The 22067-nt window shown below is 44.2% G+C and overlaps 1 protein-coding gene across 4 annotated transcripts in view; it reads left to right on the top strand.

Moving 5' to 3' along the window:
* RYR3 (ryanodine receptor 3) overlaps window positions 1-22067 on the top strand; it is a 551601-nt gene that overhangs the window by 341084 nt on the left and 188450 nt on the right. For all 4 annotated transcript variants that reach the window (XM_073012013.1, XM_073012015.1, XM_073012014.1 and 1 more), the window contains exons 32-38: window positions 506-671; window positions 7495-7581; window positions 7970-8196; window positions 10293-11088; window positions 11668-11868; window positions 16609-16711; window positions 17621-17758. In XM_073012013.1, coding sequence (XP_072868114.1) covers window positions 506-671; window positions 7495-7581; window positions 7970-8196; window positions 10293-11088; window positions 11668-11868; window positions 16609-16711; window positions 17621-17758 — 1718 coding nt within the window. The remainder of the gene's footprint in view (window positions 1-505; window positions 672-7494; window positions 7582-7969; window positions 8197-10292; window positions 11089-11667; window positions 11869-16608; window positions 16712-17620; window positions 17759-22067) is intronic.

Raw genomic sequence — 22067 nt, forward strand, 5'->3', positions numbered from 1 at the left:
TTCGTAGGGAGCCCAGGCTGGCCATCCTAAGGAATGTGGGCCTGAGTTTTCAAGTGTTTTACGGCCTTTTGCGCTGATTACCAGACTGGGACTCTGAACCCAGACTTTTGTTTCTGCCTCTTATTCCAAATCCCCATGTAAGTTTGCCAAAGGTGGTCATTCACCCCAGGCCTCAATTTCCCGTCTCTGTGGTGGGATGCTACCATTCCCTGATCTGTTTCACAAAGGTGTACTGACGTTGAGTCTGGAAACAGTTCTCTGAACATTGTGCTCTTTGGAAGGAGGTAACCTGAATAGATTGCCACACCCCTACACCGAGTGGTTCGTGTCTGAGTAAATGGGGGTGAAGCTAAATAAACTCATTTAAGAAAAAAAAAAAAATTATTTGGGGCTGAACAGAAAGCTTCCTAGGAAAGTTTCTGTAGCTATTTTCATTTCATTCCTGAGTCTTGATTACAAACTGCCCCAGTCCAGATTCTCTGCCTTTTCCTGTCTTGGCTCCTAGTGTGAAACGCAGCAACTGCTACATGGTCTGGGGCGGGGACATAGTGGCCAGTTCCCAGAGATCAAATCGGAGCAACGTGGACCTGGAGATCGGCTGTCTTGTGGATCTGGCAATGGGCATGTTGTCCTTCTCAGCCAACGGAAAAGAACTGGGCACCTGCTACCAGGTAAGGGTGGCTTCTGGGGCCGAAACAGGGCTATCCCAGGCCTGGTGTTCATGACTGTGTTCCTTGTTCTCCATACTCAGCATTCCTGCCACAATGTGTCAAGCTGATGAGCCCATGTGGGCCATGGACCACTTAGGACAACAAATAGGAACAAAGTTACTTCATTGTGTGCAGAGAAAACAGGGCTGGACAATCACTATGATTGCCATAGTGATTGTTGATCCAATATGCTGGTCATCTTTCTAGAGGATGAAAAGGCTTTTCCTTGGTGTTGAGCTGTAAAAGGTTATTCATTTATTTCATAAATATTTCTTGTGCAGCCTTATCTATTACCTGCACTATACAAGATGCAAGATGTAAAGCGTGAACAGAAATACTTCTCACTTTAAGAAACTTCTGTACTCAAAATAGAAACCTATAAAAATGGATTAATTTGCCAGGAAGTATCCCTTTTGCAAAAAGATTATCCACATTCCCTATGACTACCTTACAGGATGCTTTAAAAATACACTTACAGGCCAGGCATGGTGGCTCACACCTGTAATCCCAGCACTTTGGAAGGCCGAGGCGGGGGGATCATGAGGTCAGGAGATTGAGACCATCCTGGCTAACACAGTGAAACCCTGTCTCTACTAAAAGTGCAAAAACTTTGCCAAGCGTGGTGACCTGTGTCTGTAGTCCCAGCCAGTCGGGAGGCTGAGGCAGGAGAATTGCTTGAACCTGGGAAGTGGAGGTAGCAGTGAGCTTTGTTACTCCAGCCTGGGCAACAAAGCAAGACTCCCATCTCAAAAAAAAAAAAAAAAATTACATAATGTGTTTCCTCATTTCCTGGACTGTGAACTTCCATAGAGCTACTCAGGAAAACCATCCATTATACACATGTAGGTTTACCTGTCATTAACTACAAGCAGCCTGATCTCTTCATTCTTGATGGCCAGGCGAGCTTGGGAAACTGCCACAAATCAAATCCTCTTGAAGTTTTGTAATGAAGGTTAGCACACTGAAATATTTGAGAAGTACTTCAGAAAGAAACCTATCTAACCAAGCAATTCTCAAATTATTTGACAAAGAAAAGCACTTTTTTAACTTCAAGAACCAGTAATATTCTGTGAACCTAGAGTTCCACAGAGCATACTATGGGAGATGGGAAGTTAAGGAATTAATGTCTATGTTAAACATTCTTGACTCTCCAGGGTAGAATGGAGAGTCACAAGTATTTGTAGACAGAGAACACTATACGAGTTCAAAAAAGGAAGAGCTCATTCCATCACGAGCAGTCAGGAAAATGTTCATTAAGGAGAAATCTTGATTTTTTTTTTTAAAGGAAAAAGCATTTGTATAGGTCAGGCGTAGAGGCTCACACCTGTAGTTTCAGTATCTTGGGGAGGCTGAGGCAGAGAGATCACTTGAGCTCAGGGGTTTGAGACCAGCCTGGGCAACATGGTGGACCCTCAGCTTTACAAAAAATACAAAAATTAGCTGTGTGTGGTAGCATACGCCTGTAGTCCCAGCTACTTAGGAGGCTAAGAGAATCGCTTGAGTCTGGGGAGGTCAAGGCTGCAGTGAGCCATGGTTGTTCCACTACACTCCAGCCTGAGTGACTGAGTGAGACCCTGTCTTAAAGAATGAATGAGTTTTCATGGGTAGAAAGAGAAGAGTGTTGAATACATAGCTCAAGAAGCATTATGGAGATAGGGAAGCATGAAGTGTGCTTAAGGATCAGTGGACATCGCATAGGGCTCTTACAGTTATTGGTAAGAAATGTATTTGGAAAACTAGGGAGGTACAGATAGGAAATGGGGAGCCATTGAAGGTTTCTGAGCAGAAGAGCGGCATGCAGTATTTAAGGAATCCAGCAGTTTTTCAGGGTCACTGGTTTACCTAACTATAGCAAATTGAAAACATCCTGCTATGATGTACATGGATACAACTCCTGATTCTTAAGTCAGCCTCAGGTTACAGCCTCAAGGCTGAAAAGCCTCTTGGCAGCCAGTTCTCTGGCCTGTGGTTGGAGAGATGAGGTAAGGTAGAGAGGAGACAGAGTAGCCACCTCCCATCTGAAATGTTCATTGACTAAGAACAGACGGAGCAAACCCTTCCTGGAGTGGGGAACAGCCTGCTGGCACACAGGCCGCCACCTTGTCTCTCCAACACCTTCTGCAGCGCATGACCCTCTCAGCACCTCCTCCTCCTCCTGGGAGAAAGTGGAATCATCACCACTTGGCAGGCTTGCTTCAGCCGCTGGGGCACAACCAACTGTTTCCAGAAAGATGCACTCACAAAGCCAGGCTTTGAGACAGAAAGTGAAGTATTATTCTTCCAGTACTTTTTCATGATTCTATCTCCTCCACCCCCAAATCCCCTGAGAAGTGTTTTATATACGTTACTGCTGTCCTTCAGAATCCATTAGCTTTTTCCCATTAACTTGAGAAATGAGTGTAACTGAAGGGCCCTCCCTGAGCTGCAGAGAACGCTAAAGCGTCTCATAACTTTTAAGACTAGCTGATCTTTGGAAGTTCAAAAAAGTTAATTAATTTTTTCACATGGCATTTGCAGCAGCAGTGACTTGTCTGCTTCAGGAAAGAGCCCGTGATGTTGAAGAGGAGGACACTGTGGCAGCTTTAGCCCACCTTTCACCATCCTCCTGGGTGATACAGGCTGGTCAATTGTCTTCTTTTGGCTGGGTGCTGGTGCCTGCCTCCTGGAGAGCCTTCCTCCACCCCGTGCACAGAAATCCTCATGGCCCTGCTCAGCGGTCCCAGTCCTGACTCTTGCCCTAAAGGATGTTGCTACACAGGAGACGGTGTCAGGACTCTGTCTAGAAAGCTGAGAGGCTCACACCCAGCCAGCCCCCTTCTCATTCCAGGCGAGACAGCAACGTGTCCTGCCATGCATCTGGTCCCTGACAGTGGGATCGTTGTTATTCCATAGCTGTAGCCATTTTCATTTTTCAATTATCTCAAGAACAGTCCAGCAATATTTATACACTGGCTTTCAGATTCAGAAAGGACTTGAAACCAAAATAATGAGAGAAGGAGTCTCTCAAACAATGTTTCTAGACCTCCCCATTAAATAGTGATAAGCAATTTGAACACATTTTTCTGTCCCACTTAATATAATCAGTGGAGAATTTGAGAAAGAAAATCTACCTTCAAGAGATACTTCTCAGTGATTGCCACTCCAGGCACACCAGTCTGAGACAGAGGCAGCTATGTGATCCGGATTTACAAGAGGCGTTAGCTTTCAATTCAGGCCGGTTCCTATGCCACGACCTTCACACATGATTAGAAAAAGGATGTCCATTATTGTAAGGACAAAACAGATCAACCAGTGATGAAAAGTGCCTCAGATACAAAAGGGAAAGTGTCAGTGGCACACCACAGCAGTGCTAAATCTGGGCTGGTTGCACAATCCATGGGCATGTAAGTTCCTCATTTAGAAGGTAAGCTCCTTGAGGGTAGAGACCCTCTCCCGTGCTCACTGCCACCTCCCCATGCATGAAACAGTACCTGGCACCTAGTGAATGCTTACCAAGTTTGTGTTGACAAACTGACCCACGGCTGGGAAATCCCCTTGTAGGCGTTTTTTTATTGCTGCCTGAGAAGTTACCACAAAATTTAGCAACTTCAAACAGCACACATTATTTCAGGGTTCTGCAGGCTTGACTGGGTGCTCAGGTTCTCAGAAGGCCAAACACAAAGTGTGCCCTGGGCCTGAACCAGGCTCATCTGGAGGCTCGAAGATGATTCCACTTCTGAGTTCATTCAAGGTGTTGGCAGTTCTTTGAGGTTATGGGTCTTAAGTCATAGATTCTGAGGCCCCTGTTTCCTTGCTGGCTATCAGCCAGGGCCACTCAGCTCCCAGTGGATACCCACATTCCTTTACATGTGGCCCCCTCCATTTCAAAGCCAACAAGGACACATTCGGTTTTTCTCTGTGATTTTGCCTTCTTCCTCTAGCAGGAAAACTCCTGCTTTTAGAAGACTCGTGCAATTTGAAAAGGCCAACAAGGTCTCCCTATCTTGAGGGCAATCGGTTAGTACAATTGCATTACGTCTACAGAATGCCTTTTGCCACACAACATAGCATGATCATAAGAGTAACACCAGGGGTCCCAGAGGGCCTTGTAGAATCCTGCTTACCACACCACCAGTTGCCCATTTTTATCTTCATTACACCTTCATAAGCCCACACTTGGGTTTCTTCTTCTTTTAGTGACTGAAGAGAAATTTCCTTTATTTATCATGTGGGAGTGCACTCTGCCTGGTGGAAATAAACCTATCCCAGGGCATCCTACATGCCCTCAAAGCACCTACTTTCTGCGGGGAGGGTTGAGGAGAGCCCTGGAGTTTGGGCGGTTTATGAAGTTTTCAGGAACCTGTCGTGAGGGACCTGAAAATAAAACTCCCTCTTCAAGCTATGGCTCCCTATACTGGTGTGACGTAGCTCAGCCGAGGAAGCCTTCGACTGAATGCATTTCTCTCTCCCTGTTTGCACAGACACATGGGCTTCCTACTGGTTCAGATGAAGTTTTCTCAGCCACAGGAGCTCTGCTCACTTGAGTTGGCAGTGACTTGAGGGCTACAAGTTGTTCTAGATGTCACATAGTGGACATTTGAGAAATCTGGGAGCCAGCCCAGGGACGACTCCTGCCTTATAGCTAAAGTCAGAACAACATCAAATCATAATTTCCTATTCATGTCTCATTACCATGAACTCAGGGTCTGGCACAAAGCAAGTATATAATAGATACTACATAATTATCTGTTGACTGTCCTTAACAAGGCTTATTTCAGGCACAGCCAGACAGTACTAGCAGTCTACTCCAACATTTTGGTTTTATTGGTACTTATCTCTTCATATCATCCATGGAACATCCAGTATAAACCAAATATTTTTACCGGAAATGTGAGGCCACTTTTGTGTACTAGAAGGACCATGTACTGGGTGAAAGTCTGGGGTTTAACCGGCCCAGCCTGTTTCATCATGAACAAATGATAGCACTAAATCATGCAGTCTTCTAAGTCACAGCCATAAAATTGTGTGGTTTTGTAAATCTCATGTCTAAATGCATTGAGGAAGTTCATTATTTAAAGAAAGCCTATGACAATTGCTTTGACAAAAAGAAAACTCACTGTACTCATTCTCTGTTGTCACAGTACAGATTACCACAAATGTAGCGGCTTAAAATAACATACATTTATTATCCCATGATTTCTGTGGATCAGTAGTCTGGCCACAGTGTAGCTGGGTCCTCAGTCCCAGGGTCTCACAAGGATACAGTTAAGGTGTCAGCCAGGCTGCATTCTTTTCTAGAGCTCAGTATCCTGTTCCATGCTTATGTGCTTGTTGGCAGAATTCAGTTGCTTGCATTTGTAGAGCTGAGGTCCTGTTTTCATGCTGGCTGCGTCCAGGCACTACTCTCCCTACCCTCCACCCCCAAGAATTCCTTGTTCCATGGCTCTCTCATAAGCCCTTTAATGGTATAGCTGCTCACATTTCCAAGGTCATCTGGAGAAGCTGTCTCTCCAGTCCACCAAGATGAAGTTTTAAATAAAATAGTCTAGGAAGTGACAGGTCCTTCACCTTTGCCATTCTATTTGCTGAAAGCGAGACACAAGTTCTAGGGGAATGATGACTCATTGGGGTCACCTTAGAGTATGTCCAGCACACCTGCCATCCCCTCATTTGTAGATGGGGAGAGTTGCAAGAATTTTCTAATGGCTACATTTGCTTCAACCTAAAAGGTTCCAATTGGTGGAATTAAAGTCCCAGTGTGTTATGTAGTCTTCCGTCGTCCTCCAGTGACTCTCCCTTGAAAATACTTTAGTAGTAGAGAATTCAGAGGCTGCTCCTCCATCAAAGGGAGCAAATAGTATCTGGAGCTCCTGATGTGGTACATTGATAAATGCTTCATCTAAGTGGCAGCTGGAGCACAATCGGCGCATCCCAGACCCTTCAGCATGAGAACTGGAATGCTGAAGAGTGAGAAGGGGGCGGAGAGGGTGGAGATGAGTCCAGGGGAACCCCGGGAGAGTGAGAGATTTGGGAGGGAGACAGTGTCCTTTTGTTATTCCAGTGAGGGACCTCACAGTCTTTGCCTGTAGAGCAGTGTTTCTCAATCGGGGGTGCCTTTGCCCTTCACAGAACATTTGGCGATGTTGGGAACCTTGTTGGTTGTCATGACAGTGGTGGGGCAGAGAGCGCTGCTGATGGGCAGTGGGCAGACGGCAGGGATGCTGCCCATCATCCTACAGTGCACGGGATGGCTCCCGCCACAAAGAGCTACCTGGCCTGAAATGTCGGCAGTGCCAAGGTTGGGAAACCCTACCATGGAATCTCCCTGGGCTTGCTTGACTAATGTCGATTGCCTGAGTCACCCACCACCCTATCCCGGTTATCATCTCCTGTGGGCAGGTGTGGAGAATGATGGTTCTACCCCTGTGCCACGTGTCTCTGGGCTCGATGAAGAGCAGGCACGTCACATTGTTCAGTGACCAACAGCAGGTATGCCTTTGGTGGGGAGTTAGCTTCTCACCTACCTATCCTGCTGTGCGCTGGAGGAAGCTACTGGCTACAGGTACCTGAGAGAAAAAGTGAAAGGACCTGAGATTATTCCGCCCCAAGTAGAATGTTTAAGGTGTGGAATTGTGACAACGTCCACTGGTTGACACCCGGTCTCCGTGAATTTCTGAGCAGTGGAGAATGACCAGACAGCTAGCCGTCATTGGAATGAGATTGTTGACCAAAACACCCAATGGCTGAGCCGGCCGTGATGTTTGCCCAGCTCTGGGCAAAGCTTTCGATTTGTTTTGATTTCCAGGTGGAGCCCAACACCAAAGTGTTTCCAGCAGTCTTCCTGCAGCCTACAAGTACTTCCTTGTTTCAGTTCGAACTTGGAAAGCTGAAGGTATTTATTTGTCCTCTCATCTAATGGCCATGACAAGAGAAAGCAGAACTAACCATTGGGGGAAAATCCCAGGCCTCAGAAGACAGGAGAAGCCCGCTCACTTCCCATAAGCCCCCAACCCCCGGGCCCTGCCCTTTCCTGTGGAATTCAGATGATAGAATATGCATTCTTATCTTCCCCTTTTCCCGCCTCTTTTGGGTGCTGAAAGAATCAATTAATGCTCATATAACCCATTATTTGAGGTGCTAATTAATGCTAGTAAAGCCCTTAGAAGTCCCTGGACACATCTGTCCCTCTTTAATTTAACTGACCATAGTGGTTAAAATGTCTGGGTGCGTCATCCAGCAACTGTGTGTTTTTTTTCCAATGCCTTTCCCACGTGCCCCAGAACGCAATGCCCCTGTCGGCGGCCATATTCAAGAGTGAAGAGAAGAACCCAGTCCCACAGTGTCCACCTCGGCTGGACGTCCAGACCATCCAGCCCGTGCTCTGGAGCCGCATGCCCAACAGCTTCCTGAAGGTGGAGAGCGAGCGTGTGAGCGAGCGCCATGGCTGGGTGGTGCAGTGCCTGGAGCCCCTGCAGATGATGGCGCTCCACATCCCCGAGGAGAACAGGTACCAGAGGGGCCCACGAAGGAAGGGGCAGGCCTGGGGGCAGGTGAGGCAGAGCCAGGCAAGCCCGGAAGGGAACCAGGAGCATCTGTATTGGATCCTGCTTAGTCCCAATATGACTTGATTTCCTCAGTGCCTCAGTTTCTGTTCCTTCCCACTTTCATTACTGAGAAACAGCAGGAAACACACTACGAGGTGCTGCCACAGGACCTTTGTTGCAGCTCCTAGTGGCTGGGATCAAGGAACAGTGCCATGCCTTTAATTACCCAAATGTCCATCAGTGACAGACTGGATTAAGAAAATGTGGCACATATACGCCATGGAATACTATGCAGCCATAAAAAAGGATGAGTTTGTGTCCTTTGTAGGGACATGGATGCAGCTGAAAACCATCATTCTTAGCAAACTATCACAAGAACAGAAAACCAAACACCACATGTTCTCACTCATAGGTGGGAACTGAACAATGAGATCACTTGGACTCGGGAAGGGGAACATCACACACCAGGGCCTATCATGGGGAGGGGGGAGGGGGGAGGGATTGCATTGGGAGTTATACCTGATGTAAATGACGAGTTGATGGGTGCTGATGAGTTGATGGGTGCAGCACAGCAATATGGCACAAGTATACATATGTAACAAACCTGCACGTTATGCACATGTACCCTAGAACTTTATAATAATAATAATAATAAACCAGTTTACATTGAAATATGCATCATTTATGACAGGAAGGGGAAGAACGAGGCATCCTAGAGAATCAGGAATCAGTTTCTGGTCCCCCCTTGCTAAGAGGTGCTGTTCATTATGGCTGGGGTTCAATCCCATTGCTCGCTCTCTCTGCTTTCTGGCTATGTGGCCTTGGGTACATTACTTGTGGGCTCTGAACGTTGCTCTCTTCATCTACACAGTGAGAGAAATGCCCGCCCGAAGGGTTTCTGGGAGGAAAGAAATGAGGTCGTATAGGTATAATCTGGTGCCGTTTCTGTACGTAGTAAGGAATAAATGTTATAGTTATTGCTGTTCCTTGACCTCTTTGAATAAAAAAGCAGCATAATGGGAAAGGGTGGAGGTATTTGACACCTGCATAGGTCCCATTTAGATGTCCCACTGGGTCACGGGCAGCAGGGAGGCCACAGCAGGAAAGGGGCAGAAAAGACCAGGAGCCCAGCCAAGTCAGTCAGTTCTGCAGGGTCTTCAAATCCATGATGAGGCATCAGACTAAATGGAAAATCTAAGTGGAGATTAGAGCCCAGGCCCTGGATCCACACAAACGAGGAAGCTCTAAATCAAGGAGAAAGCCAGCTGGATTATGTTAACTGGTTTTAGGTTGGAAGGTGTTTCCTCTCGGGACAAGAGTGCAGGTGTGATTGTTTTCCGGTTGTTGGAGGAACACCCCATGGCTAGTGGTAGACTAGACATACAAATGATCCACATCAGTGGTCCCCAGCCTTTTTGGCACCAGGGACTGGTTTCATGGAAGACAGTTTTTCCACAGACAGTGGTGTGTGAGACTGGGGGAGGGGGTAGTGGGGATGGTTCCAGGATGAAACTGTTCCACCTCAGACCATCAGGCGTTAGATTCTTATAAGGAGCATGCAGCCTAGATCCCTCACATGCACGGTTCACAATAGGGTTTACGCTCCTGTGAGAATCTATTGCCGGTCCCAGTCCATGGCCCCAGGACTGGGAACCCCTGATGTAGACGGTAGACTGACCGAAAGCATAATCTACATTTTCTGAGGAGATTTTACACAGGGAAATGCAAGATCTGCTTGATCCTACAAGTAAGACGACCAAGTCATCGCTCTCATATATGTGAATGTTTTGTTTGGGATTTTTTCCTAATAATGAGGACTTTCATAGTTGGTAAACCAGCATCCTGCAGGCTTTTGAGAGTCTTGTAGTTAAATATGGTGGAGTATTAAGAACTGGAATGTGGACCAGAGCTGAAAGAGGCATGATAAGCCATAAGAGAAACTGTGGCAGAGACCCCTCCATCCTTCCACCCACTCTGCCTCCGTTGGGCTGGGTGAAATTGCTGGATTCTGGTGGGTTCTTCTCCCCTTGGTGTGGCTGATTTCTTGTCCTGTCCTCAGGTGTGTGGATATCCTGGAGCTCTGTGAGCAGGAGGACCTGATGCGGTTCCATTACCACACACTGAGGCTCTACAGCGCGGTGTGCGCCCTGGGAAACAGCCGCGTGGCCTACGCCCTGTGCAGCCACGTGGACCTCTCCCAGCTCTTCTATGCCATTGACAACAAGTACCTCCCCGGCCTCCTTCGAGCTGGCTTCTATGACCTGCTCATCAGCATCCACCTGGCCAACGCCAAGGAGAGGAAGCTGATGATGAAGAACGAGTACATCATCCCCATTACCAGCGCCACCAGGAATATCCGCCTCTTCCCGGACGAGTCCAAGAGGCATGGACTGCCTGGGGTGGGCCTGAGAACATGTCTCAAGCCCGGGTTCAGGTTCTCCACCCCTTGCTTTGTCACGACTGGTGAGGAGCACCAAAAACAGAGCCCTGAGATTCCCTTGGAGAGTCTCAGGACGAAGGCTCTGAGTATGCTGACAGAGGCAGTGCAGTGCAGCGGGGCCCACATCCGAGACCCCGTAGGGGGGTCTGTGGAGTTCCAGTTTGTGCCTGTGCTGAAACTCATTGGAACCCTGCTGGTCATGGGCGTGTTTGATGATGACGATGTTCGGCAGATCCTCCTCCTGATTGATCCCTCTGTGTTTGGGGAGCATAGCGCGGAGACAGAGGAGAGAACAGAAAAGGAGGAAGTGACCCAAGTGGAGGAGAAGGCTGTGGAAGCTGGGGAGAAGGCCGGCAAGGAGGCTCCCGTCAAAGGCCTGTTGCAGACTCGATTACCCGAGTCCGTCAAGCTGCAGGTGAGCTGCAGGTGGATAAGTGGAGGCAGGTTAATAGATCTTCTGCTTTGATAAAAATATCAGGAACACACTGAGGGTTAAAGGAGATGAGGTATGTCAAGTGCTCGGCATAGTGACTGGCCAAGAGTGCTTGATGATCATGGTGCTTGTTGTTGAATAAGTTCTAACAGTGATAAGCTTGGTAATAATAACAATCCAAAACAACTCATCCCAGAAAAATAGTGCAAAAAACAGTGGAAGGTAGAGAGAAGGACAAGCATCTCTACTTTCCATCCTCCAGGACTGGAAAATTTCAGGAAGGGAGGCAGCGTTCACAGGCATGGTCTGGAGCTGGTTTTTCTACTGAGCTTCCTGGGAAATATTTTCTTAGAAATAGCATTCTCTCTCTCCACAGGCAGATTTCCTGTCTTTAGTGAGCTGTTTTCTGTTACTGCCTTCACCTGAATGGTGAAGATTTGAGTAACAGCTCTATGACCACTGTGTGGCCATTTACTTTAATTGTCTAAGTCTGTAAAATGGGGATGCCAGCAGCCTCACCAGTGTACACGAAGTGTGACATATATAATACTTTCACTGCAGATGTGTGAGCTCCTCAGCTATCTCTGCGACTGTGAGCTGCAGCACCGAGTGGAGGCCATTGTGGCATTTGGTGACATTTATGTCTCCAAGCTGCAGGCAAATCAGAAGTTCCGCTACAATGAGCTCATGCAGGCCCTGAACATGTCTGCGGCCCTGACTGCCCGGAAGACCAAGGAGTTCCGCTCACCCCCACAGGAGCAGGTGAGGGTGCCGTCCTGAGCTTCCATCCAGTTCCTATGCAAGAACTTGAGACCTATGGAACAGAGCACACGAAACCTCTGTGGTGTCTGGGGCAGCCTCCAGAGCTATGGAAGATGAAAAGACCCACTGCAATAGCAGGAGACAAGCCTAGTCCTGAAAGCTAAGGAATATGTGCCAATTCTCTTGGGTGGGAAAATACCCCTTTCTAAACTACACATTCGGCAGGGTTCTCCTTTCACCCTCTCCAATGCCTCCATTACTGATTCAAAGACCAGACCCCTATTGGGATTCAGTTGTCTCCTCAGCAAGGATACACCACTCACAAGGATTTCTGCCACCCCTTCCAGAAGTCACTACCTGTCCATCAGACACCAACAGAATAGGGTCAACCTGCCCCTACTTATGAGAGTTGGCCCCCAGTCTTCTTCGTCCAAAGTGTCTAAACCCCCTCGCCAGTGGCACGACTCTTTCACAAAGCCTCCCCAGCTCCACAGACCCTGGAGAAGGGGACTCAGCGAGTGAGTCACCTTTGTGATTTGTTGTATTCATTATTCACAGTACCCACCTTGGGGTTAGCCTTACCTCGGTGGGAAGGGCTTCTTTAAGAAGAGTCGAGATCCTGGTGAGAAATTTGTAAATGAGGAAGGCACATCTGTAGAATAAGAGTTTCCGTTTTCCCCACTGCTCAGCAGCTCACTTAGACCCTGTGGGCGGGTTGGCCACTGCTCCCTAAGTGTTCAAAAGAAAAGATAAATCTTTCAGTGAACAAAGTAGTTTTTGTTTTGAAATCAGATCTTTGGATTATGTATATACATATACATATATATGTATACATCCTGGGAGGGAGATGCAAAATGTAGGTAATTTTTGCATCTCCTTCCCAGGGTTCTTGCAAGGATCACATGAGATAATTCATTTAGATTGCTTTGCACGACGCCTGTCACAGAGTAAGTACTAAGCGAGCTACTATTAGTTTTATTGTTGGAGATATTTGCAGTTGCTTCATCCCAGGCTCTGTGACCTTCCATCAGTGACCCAGTGAGTGGAGCTCACACATGTTTTCTGGCATCTCTTTCTCCCAGCCAAGCCTGGGGTTACCCACCCAGTACTGTCCTCATGGATGTAGCTGCTCATGGTTCTGGCTCATGGGAAGGACAATGTTTGCTCACATCCTTCCTTTCCCCATTCTGTCTCCGTACCTTCTACCGTCTCTTGGGCTGCCATTTAGATCCACTGCCAGTCTAAAAACAGCTTGACAACATTTGTAAAGCCTTCAAGAGTAATTCCTGACAAAACAGCATACCCGTGCATTTGGCACAGTGCAAATAATCTTTTCCAGTCAATCCAAAAGACTTTCTCATTTTACATCTAGCAAAGGGATGATGAGTATGTACCCTCCTTTAGTATTCTAAACAATCCTCTGATCAATCTCTTCAGACTCATTTCAGAAGTCTGTAACTCAAGAAATTCTTCGCTAATGTATTAGACCAGTGATTCTTGAACAAGCATCAGAATCATTTAAAAGGCTTAATAAAACAGTTTGCTTGGTTTCACCCCTAGGGTTTCTTCTTTGAGACAGAGTCTTGCTCTGTCATGCAGGCTGGGGTGCAGTGGCGTGGTCTCAGTTTACTACAACCTCTGCTTCCCAGGTTCAAGTGATTCTCATGCCTCAGCCTCCCAAGTAGCTGGGACTACAGGCATGCGCCACCATGACCAGCTAATTTTTGTATTTTTAGTAGAGGTAGGGGTTTTCCCATGTTGGGCAGTCTGGTCTCGAACTCCTGACCTCAAGTGATCCACCTGCCTCAGCTTCCCAAAGTGCTGGGATTACAGGCGTGAGCCACCACGCCCGGGCCTCACTTCTAGGGTTTCTAATACGATGGGTCTAGGGTGAGGCCCAAGCATTTGCATTTTTAGCAAGTTTTCAGGTAATGCTGATACTGCTGGTCTGGGAATAAAAATGAAAGGAGGGGCACTTAGCACTATGAGATTCAGCTGTCCTCCTGCCGTCCCCCCCAGAGTATTCACTTCTATAAGGCACCTACCCGTGGAGTTACCAATATCAGGAAGATTTAATGTCATCAAAGGATGTGGTGGATTTAGATCAATTTCAGAGAATAGTCATGCAAAATCACTTAGAAAATAGGATGCCTGAAAATTAGAATTTTAAAACAGTGATATCCTTCTACAACTTTTGAGGAGAAAATAGATTTTTAAGCCCTATATCCAGAGAGTATTCAGGAAGATGGAAAAAATTGGGGGATATGACTAAGTACAAAAGAAGGTAAAACTGAGATTAGTCCAAAGGTTGCTGGCAAGTTAGCCAAGCATTACCAGCTGCCCTTTCATTTCCAAGAGGATGTTATTAAAGGGGATGGCCTGCAGCAGAAAATTCAGCTCAGCCCAGCTTTCTATTGTATGTCCTACAGGCAGGGAAGCCCCTGCTTCCTAAATGTTCTGCCAAAAGAAAGATCTTTTAGTAAAGAAACTAGTTTTCTAACTCAGAAACCAGATCTTCAAATCTTATTTTTAATCAACAACGAATCAGCATATGTTGTTAATATAATTACTGTAATTTTAGCTCACAGAAAAACCACAAACATGACTTTTCCCACCTGTTTTTTTCTTACAAACAATATTTTTTTCTTACAAACAATACCTCTACCTACTTCCAAAATATGGTTTGCAGTTAGAGCTTTGAGTACAGTTCCTCCTAACAATACTACATAAGGTTCATGATTTAATAAGAGATTGTAAATGTGTCTAACCTAGAAATCCTAAACAGAAGGAGTTTGGGTTATCCTGGCTGAGGTAGCAAAATGTTTACCTCTGGTTATTTCTTCTGTCCCTCCAGATGTTCAGTGACCTGGGGTCATGGCCCTGTGGGCAGAATTCGGGGACCCAGGAACCTGAGTGCAAAATGAATGACAGCTTTATTTTCATTGATCTCTGATAGCATTTCTTTTCTTATTTTAATACGGGCAGCAAAACAAGTAACTGACTTTGTCACCAACCAAAATTGCACATTTTTTCATATCACATTCAGTGGTTACGGTATCTAGAAAAATCATTTTCATTCCTTACTACCTCAAGACTACAGTGGATATAAGACCTGCCACTAGATCATTTTCTCTAATGAGTTAATAAAGAAGTACATATGTTACTACATCACAAATTTGATTTTTATAGTTTTGATAACTGTATGTCAGTATAATTATTTCTCTTGGTAGTCCTATGTATTTTATTTTGTGCGTTTAAAATATTAATCAGAGAAGCAATCCATGGGTTTCACCAGACTCTCAGAGGGGTCCATAGCACAAAAACTACTAAAAACCATGAGTCAGGCCAGGTGCAGTGGCTCACACCTATAATCCCAGCACTTTGGGAGGCCAAGGCGGGTGGATCATGAGGTCAGGAGTTCGAGATCAGCCTGGCCAACATGGTGAAACCCCATCTCTACTAAAAATACAAAAAATTAGCCAGGTGTGGTGGTGCACACCTGTAATCCCAGCTACTCGGGACCCTGAGGCAGGAGAATCGCTTTAACCCAGCAAGTGGAGGTTGCAGTGAGCTGAGATCATGCCATTGCATTCCAGCCAGGGCAACAGAGCAAGACTCTGTCTTGAAAAAAAAAAAAAAAATCCCCGAGACAAAAACTAAAAGAAAAGAATGATAGATTGGCACTGAAAAACATAAACCTACATGACAAAACAAAAACTTGTAGACAAACTTAAAAGCTGACTAAAAACTGGGCAATACATTTAGAGTATAAAAGTATATAAAAGTATATAAAAAGTTAAAAATCTAGAGGTGTGCAATGCACTCAAGGGCAAATTTTCTTAAGATAATTACCCAGTAGAAAAATGGAGGAAAAATATGGATGCAAATTTATAAAATACAAAATAAAATTAATTTTTATGTGTGAAAAAACAAATTTCAGCCTCACCAATTAAGCATAAATTACAGCAACAGGGATATGACATTTTTCACCCATTCAGTTGAAAATATTTGAAAATGTGTTAATGCTCATTACTATAATGAAGATGACATAGTAATACACACTTGTATAAATTTGTTAATAATGCAAATTATTGTAAGCTTTCTGAAGGGCAGTTTGTAAATTCATATAAAAAACTATTAAAATATAGAAACCTGTTGCTGTAGTCATTTTGCTTCTGGGAGTTTATTCTAAGAAAATAATCAGAGACATGAACAAAAATTATTTTAAAGGAAACTCAAACCAACTTTATTTGTAAGGACAAATAATAGAAACAAATATGTCATAACAGTTAATTTTACATAAATTATTCATCCATATAATTACAATGCACCTATTAAAAATTAGATTAAGAAAACAAGAAAATATTCAAGTAACATTAAGTGGAAAACTCTGATTTTTAAAAGGTGTATCTGGAATGTGATCCATTCTGTGCATATGCATATATAATGTCAGGAAGACATTAGCTAAAATATTAACAGTAGTTATCTTGGGGTGGTAGAATCACAGTAAATTTTCTTATTTAGATATTGTCCAAATGTTATGCAATTAATAAGTTACTTTTAGAATGAGAAAAAGGTGGAAGCTACCTTTAAATATTGGCCACTTTTACCAAAAAAAAAAAAAAAAAAAAATCACTAAGCAAAATAAATTTGCAAAGAATGTGTCTGTCTAAGGCGGGATCCGAGTTCCCTTGGCCAACATTGAGAACCGACTAGCTATTCTTCTCTTGCCCCTCAAAGATCAACATGCTTCTTAACTTTCAACTGGGAGAGAACTGCCCCTGCCCAGAGGAGATTCGGGAGGAGCTGTATGATTTCCATGAGGACCTTCTCCTTCACTGTGGTGAGCTGCCCAGAGAAAGGCTTTGTCCAAGAAAAGTCTGTTTTTAGAAATTAGAAATTTCTAATTCCTTCATTAGAAAGCTAGTGGTGTGTTGGGAAGTTATTTTTGTATTTAAAATTGTAATACTGTCTTTCAAGACGTGACTCTGTCCCAACTACTTGTGTCAGAAAAGATACAAGAAGTAACCCAGGCAGAATATATGATCAAAATTCCTTCTACCTGGAAGAGCCTGTGCAGAGAGGAAACAGGGTTGGGTTTCTAGCAAAAGAATGAAGATAACTGATCCTTATATAAACCTCACCTAATTTACTTAAAGTTAGTTGGAACTCTCAGCTTCCAGATCAGACAAGATTCTGATCCCTTTGCTTTTTAGCTATTAGGTGTGTCTGTGTGTGGGGGGGTGGTGTTTAGTAACTTCTGCCCTTAAGGCTTCTCAGCCAGCAATTTCTACTTGGATACGTACCTACTGGTTTTAAGTGGCTCTTGGCGTTTATGTTGCTTGTACATGGGTAAGTTGAATAATACGTGGGTAATTGACAAGTTTTTCATTTGAAATAACTCAATGTTAACTCCTTCTACAGACTCTAGGGCCACGTCCCCCAAACATGCTTCCAGAGGTTTCAACACTATAAAAGTGTATGTAATCCCCCATACACTCTTCCGGAGGTTTTGGGGGTACAGATTCAAAACACCCGTTTTAGGATTAAACTTACTTGATATTCTGATAGACAGGAAATCAATAATTTTTTTTCCAAAAGCTATAAGATAGGTAAATATTTATGAGAGGTTGCCTGTAGTATCTTTAGAAAGTTCCAGAAGGATGGGAAGCAGTTTTTTAAATGTTCTTTCTGATGCCATGATGGTTTCATGTACTGCTTTGGATTTTCACCCTGTTCTGTGGCTTGGAAGGGGTTCCTTTGGAAGAAGAGGAAGAGGAGGAGGAGGACACCTCCTGGACGGGAAAACTCCGTGCCTTGGTTTACAAAATCAAAGGCCCACCCAAGCCAGAGAAGGAACAGCCAACGGAGGAGGAGGAGAGATGCCCCAGTAAGTGACATTGCCTTTAAATGATAGGGTGCTCTTCTAAAACTTAATTAAGGTAATAACTGTTTTTTTAACAAATACTATAAGATAGATATGGGCTGCCTAACTTCAAAGAAAGCATCTGAGCAGTATGTTATAATTGCTGATAGTTCTGTTATGTATTTTGGGTTCTGCCTTTCTTCTGATTGAAGAAACTTACTTTCAGACTGTTCTGAAACCTGAGATGGATTGCTTGGTGTCTGTTCTTGCTGTCTTGTTCTACTTAGAGATGCCTGTAAATACATGCCTGTTCTTCTTTTATGTTTCCATAGTCTTCCTCTTTTAGCCATTATTGTTTCTTAACGATAATTGTTTCTGTCACTTCCATTTGAAAAATTGGAAATTGAAAATTGCCCCAGAGAGGAAATAAAATAATAATAAAAGAGAGTTTGTAAAGGAAATAGGATATGAGTTTGGGGGTGTTGTTTTTGGATTTGGGGTATGGTTTTTGAAAATGTAGCATCCTAGAGACTTTAACTTTCTATTTTTCAACAATGCCGAGCTTTGTCCAGATTTATCTCTAAAATCCTTATACTATCGATGACTCCTACCATTTTGACCCATGATGAAACAAGATTATAATTTGTTCTGCAGGGCTGTTGGATTGTCTCTAAGACATGAAATTTCAAGAGGAAGATTGTCTTGTCTGAGTATTATATATAATCAGTCCTCTTGTTGGTACAGATTCAGCAAATTTATCATTTGTCTAAAGAAGAAGGAATTTCTCAGGTTTAATATCGTTGCTTTTTATCTTGTTTCCTATTCCTATCCATCTTAGAACACACTTTCAAATCATAGACTAGAGCAATTGACTGTCAAGATAGGATCGGTTTGTCTGAAAACACTACTTTGGGGTTCATACATCTTACTGCCCTTTATATTGACCTTTCATCTTTGTCAGAATATCTCTGAAGGGAACAAATCTCACTAGTCATCAGCAGAAGTGTTGAAACCTCTGGAAGAGTGTATGGGGGACTTGGCACTGGCAACCCTTGATAGGGTAGTTCCATCAGTCACTCTGGAAAGGGTGGGTCTTTTGTGAGGGTGTGCCAGCCTCATTCTAATGCCCCAAAAACTGAGTTTAGACTCCCTTTGTGGTTGCAACCAAAGGAGAACTGAAAATAGGCTGAGTTACCCATATGTCTCCTATATCACCTGCTGAGAGTCTATTTTGAAAGTGAATGCTTCTTTCCCACCTTCTTTTTGTTTTTATCTTTTCTTTTTTTTTTTTTTTTTTTTTTTTTTTCCTGAGACAGGGTCTTGCTTGGTCACCGAGGCTGGAATGCAGTGGTGTGATCTCCGCTCACTGCAACCTCCACCTCACGGGTTCAGGTGATTCTCCTGCCTCAGCCTCCCAAGTAGCTGGGATTACAGGAATGCACTACCATGTCTGGCTAATTTTTGTATTTTTAGTAGAAACAGGGTTTCATCATGTTGGCCAGGCTGGTCTTGAACTTTTGACCTCAAGCAGTCTGTCCTCCTCGGCCTCCCAAAGTGCTGGGATTACAGGTGTGAGCCACTGCGACTGGCTTTTTCCCACCTTCTTTTTAACAGAGAGTATGTCGTGGCTGGGGATCCCACCAGGTGACCATTTCATGTGAGGTAAATGGAGTCAGTCAGATGAAGTCACTTGTCACCGGCCTCTGTGAAGCCTCCCCCAACATCTGTGAATGATGTTCAGGCACCAAGGATTGCAGTCTGCAGCCCCGCTACCTCAGGCCTCAGGCACACAGACCACATTCTGTCTGTCTTGGCACAATGTGCACACTTGAGAGGCCAGCCCAGTATGAGACTGCGTGTCTTCACCTCATGCTTCTTCCCTTCCACAGGAGGAGTTATGAGAGGTTCACGCTTCGTGTCGTAAGTTCTCTATCCTGGGATCCCAGAAATACATGAAATGGTCAAGGTGGTCAGGCCTGTTTGGCTTCTCTGCTGAATGTTCCAGACATGATGAATCCCCTCACTCAAGCCTGGCATTTTAAAATAAATTCTGGAGAGTGGTTTAACAACCACCACCCCCATAAATTGTTTTTAATATGATTGAATGGAGACAAGGTTGCTGACTGCAGAACCAGATGCATTAAAGGGTCAAAATCCTTCAAATTATTGGTAACTTTGTTCATGTTATTGTGTATCTGATTTCTATTACCCTTGCATTTGATGAAATAATGAAAGTGTAGATAGTGTTAGAAACATTCTACAATGAATTGGCAGTTTACTAAATACTTCCACACATATTCATTTACTGCTGTTAGTTTTCTACACTCCTCCATGGTATAGTTGGGGGAAGTAGGACTCAGAAGAATTAAGAGGTACTTGTTTATTCTTTCCACCCTTATCCGGTTCCAGAAAACCGTCTGGTGTCTGATTGTCACCAGCCCAAGGTACCTGAAGTGAGTAAAGCTATGGCTTGAAGGCAGGTCTTCTGACTCTCTGTATTGTACTGTGCTTTTCCACTGTACCGTGAGGCTTGCCAAAGAGCTTACCAGCATACATACCATGAGCTGCAAACACATATGGAATGGCTTTTTAAAATCACTCTTTTTATCTTCCCTACTACATCTGTGAGAGATCTCACTATTGTGACTCCAAATCTGAACCCAGCGGAATTCAATGTTTTAAGATTTAAAAGTTCAGCAAACCAAAGATCTAAATCGTTTTCAGATACGGTGGTGGTGGGCCCACCCTTCAGTCCCTCCGCTATAAGAAGCTGATGTTGGCCAGATGACCTGCAGAGAAGCCACAACTTTTCTAGGAAAGAGAGAGCGACAGTGTCCTGAAACTCATGTTCTGAAATGTGCTAGCTGGCTCAGTGTTGAAGGGATTTGCCTAAATTAACTCCAAGCCATATTGTTAATGAAAGCTGTTACAATATTATCAAAGGATCAAATGATAATGAACAAATGAAAAAAATCTAACAATAGTAGTCACTATACTAAGTCACTTTTTTTTTTCATGTCTCCATCCAGAAAATTCCCTCGAAAATTTTTTGCCTGTTCATTCTGGCCAGTACTTCTCCAACGCTGCAGTTTAAGCAGCATTTCCTTGAATGTAAATATATAGGCACTGATTATTCTTCCAGAAGAGGCTGACCAGGTATTTCTGCTAAATTCTAAAATTAACAAAATAAAAATGACCTGTCAAATTTTACAGATTAAAATTTGATACATTCTTATCTCTGCCACTTGTTGAATGCTTTCCCATGGGAGAAGGAGGCTCCGTCCTGGCATCTTATCTCTGTGCTTAGAGTCCTTGAGATGACTCACTGCAATTCAGCTTTGGGTGGCTTTGGTTAAGAACTGAGTTATAGGTGAGCATGGCTGAGTCTGTCTGAAGGAGATGAACATCCCTCTTCTGTCTTTAGCCCTGTGCTGTTTGCCACAGAATGTTACCTCTCACAGAGCTTAGTTGGTACTCTTGGCCTTGAATAGCACCTACTCTCCCCTGCCACTCTTCTTCTAATGAAGACCAGGACTGGAGGTGACCTTGAACCTATCAAGCCCCAAAGCCCCTACGTGTGTTAGCTCTTGCCTATTCACTGAACAGTCTAGCAGCCCTAAACCAAAATTCTCTGCCAGCTAAATGCTGTCACATGTTTAGTGCTGAGACGAAGAAAACATCTATACAAAATAAGTCCCAGCACCTCAACACAAATACTCACATGCAAAGTAAGATGTCTAAATTCTCTCCAAAGAGCCTCTTCCTAAACACACACACAAACGCCTCCTCGGTGAAGTCTTTCAAACTCATTCTCCTTCCCTCTACCCCTTCCACATTGTGGAATTTCTAATAGTGTATGTATGACTTTCCACCTTATGTGAGGTGTTTGGATATGTATTTGTTGTCCTCGCTGGGTCTTAATGCAGGGAGCATGTCATACTTGTTTCCACACTCAGCTCTATGGCACCAATGTTTTTGACCTCCAACTGAATATTGGTCACTTGAGGCTCTTAAAAATGAAGAAAACAGGGAGGCAACTCAAAATAATCATGAGGTTGGATGTATTGTAATAAAAGTACAGACAAAATACAGTAGGTGGCCAGAGGAGGAGATTGAGAAATTGTCCGTAAAGAATGTAGATGGATGGAGAAAATAAGAAGGAAAAGGCATTTTTAATGGAAAAAAAGAAAAAAAAAAAAAGCTGCTTCAACAAAGGCCCACGGGGTCAGAATGAAAAACAAAAGTGGTGTTAGAATATAGAATGTCTTGAAAAATCCAGCGGCCAAACCTTATGCAGGCTTAGAGTGTTACTCTTTGTCATACCCATGTGTTT

The sequence above is a fragment of the Chlorocebus sabaeus genome, chromosome 26 (genome assembly GCF_047675955.1).
Source record: "Chlorocebus sabaeus isolate Y175 chromosome 26, mChlSab1.0.hap1, whole genome shotgun sequence".
In the NCBI taxonomy this organism is placed as follows: Eukaryota; Metazoa; Chordata; class Mammalia; order Primates; family Cercopithecidae; genus Chlorocebus; species Chlorocebus sabaeus.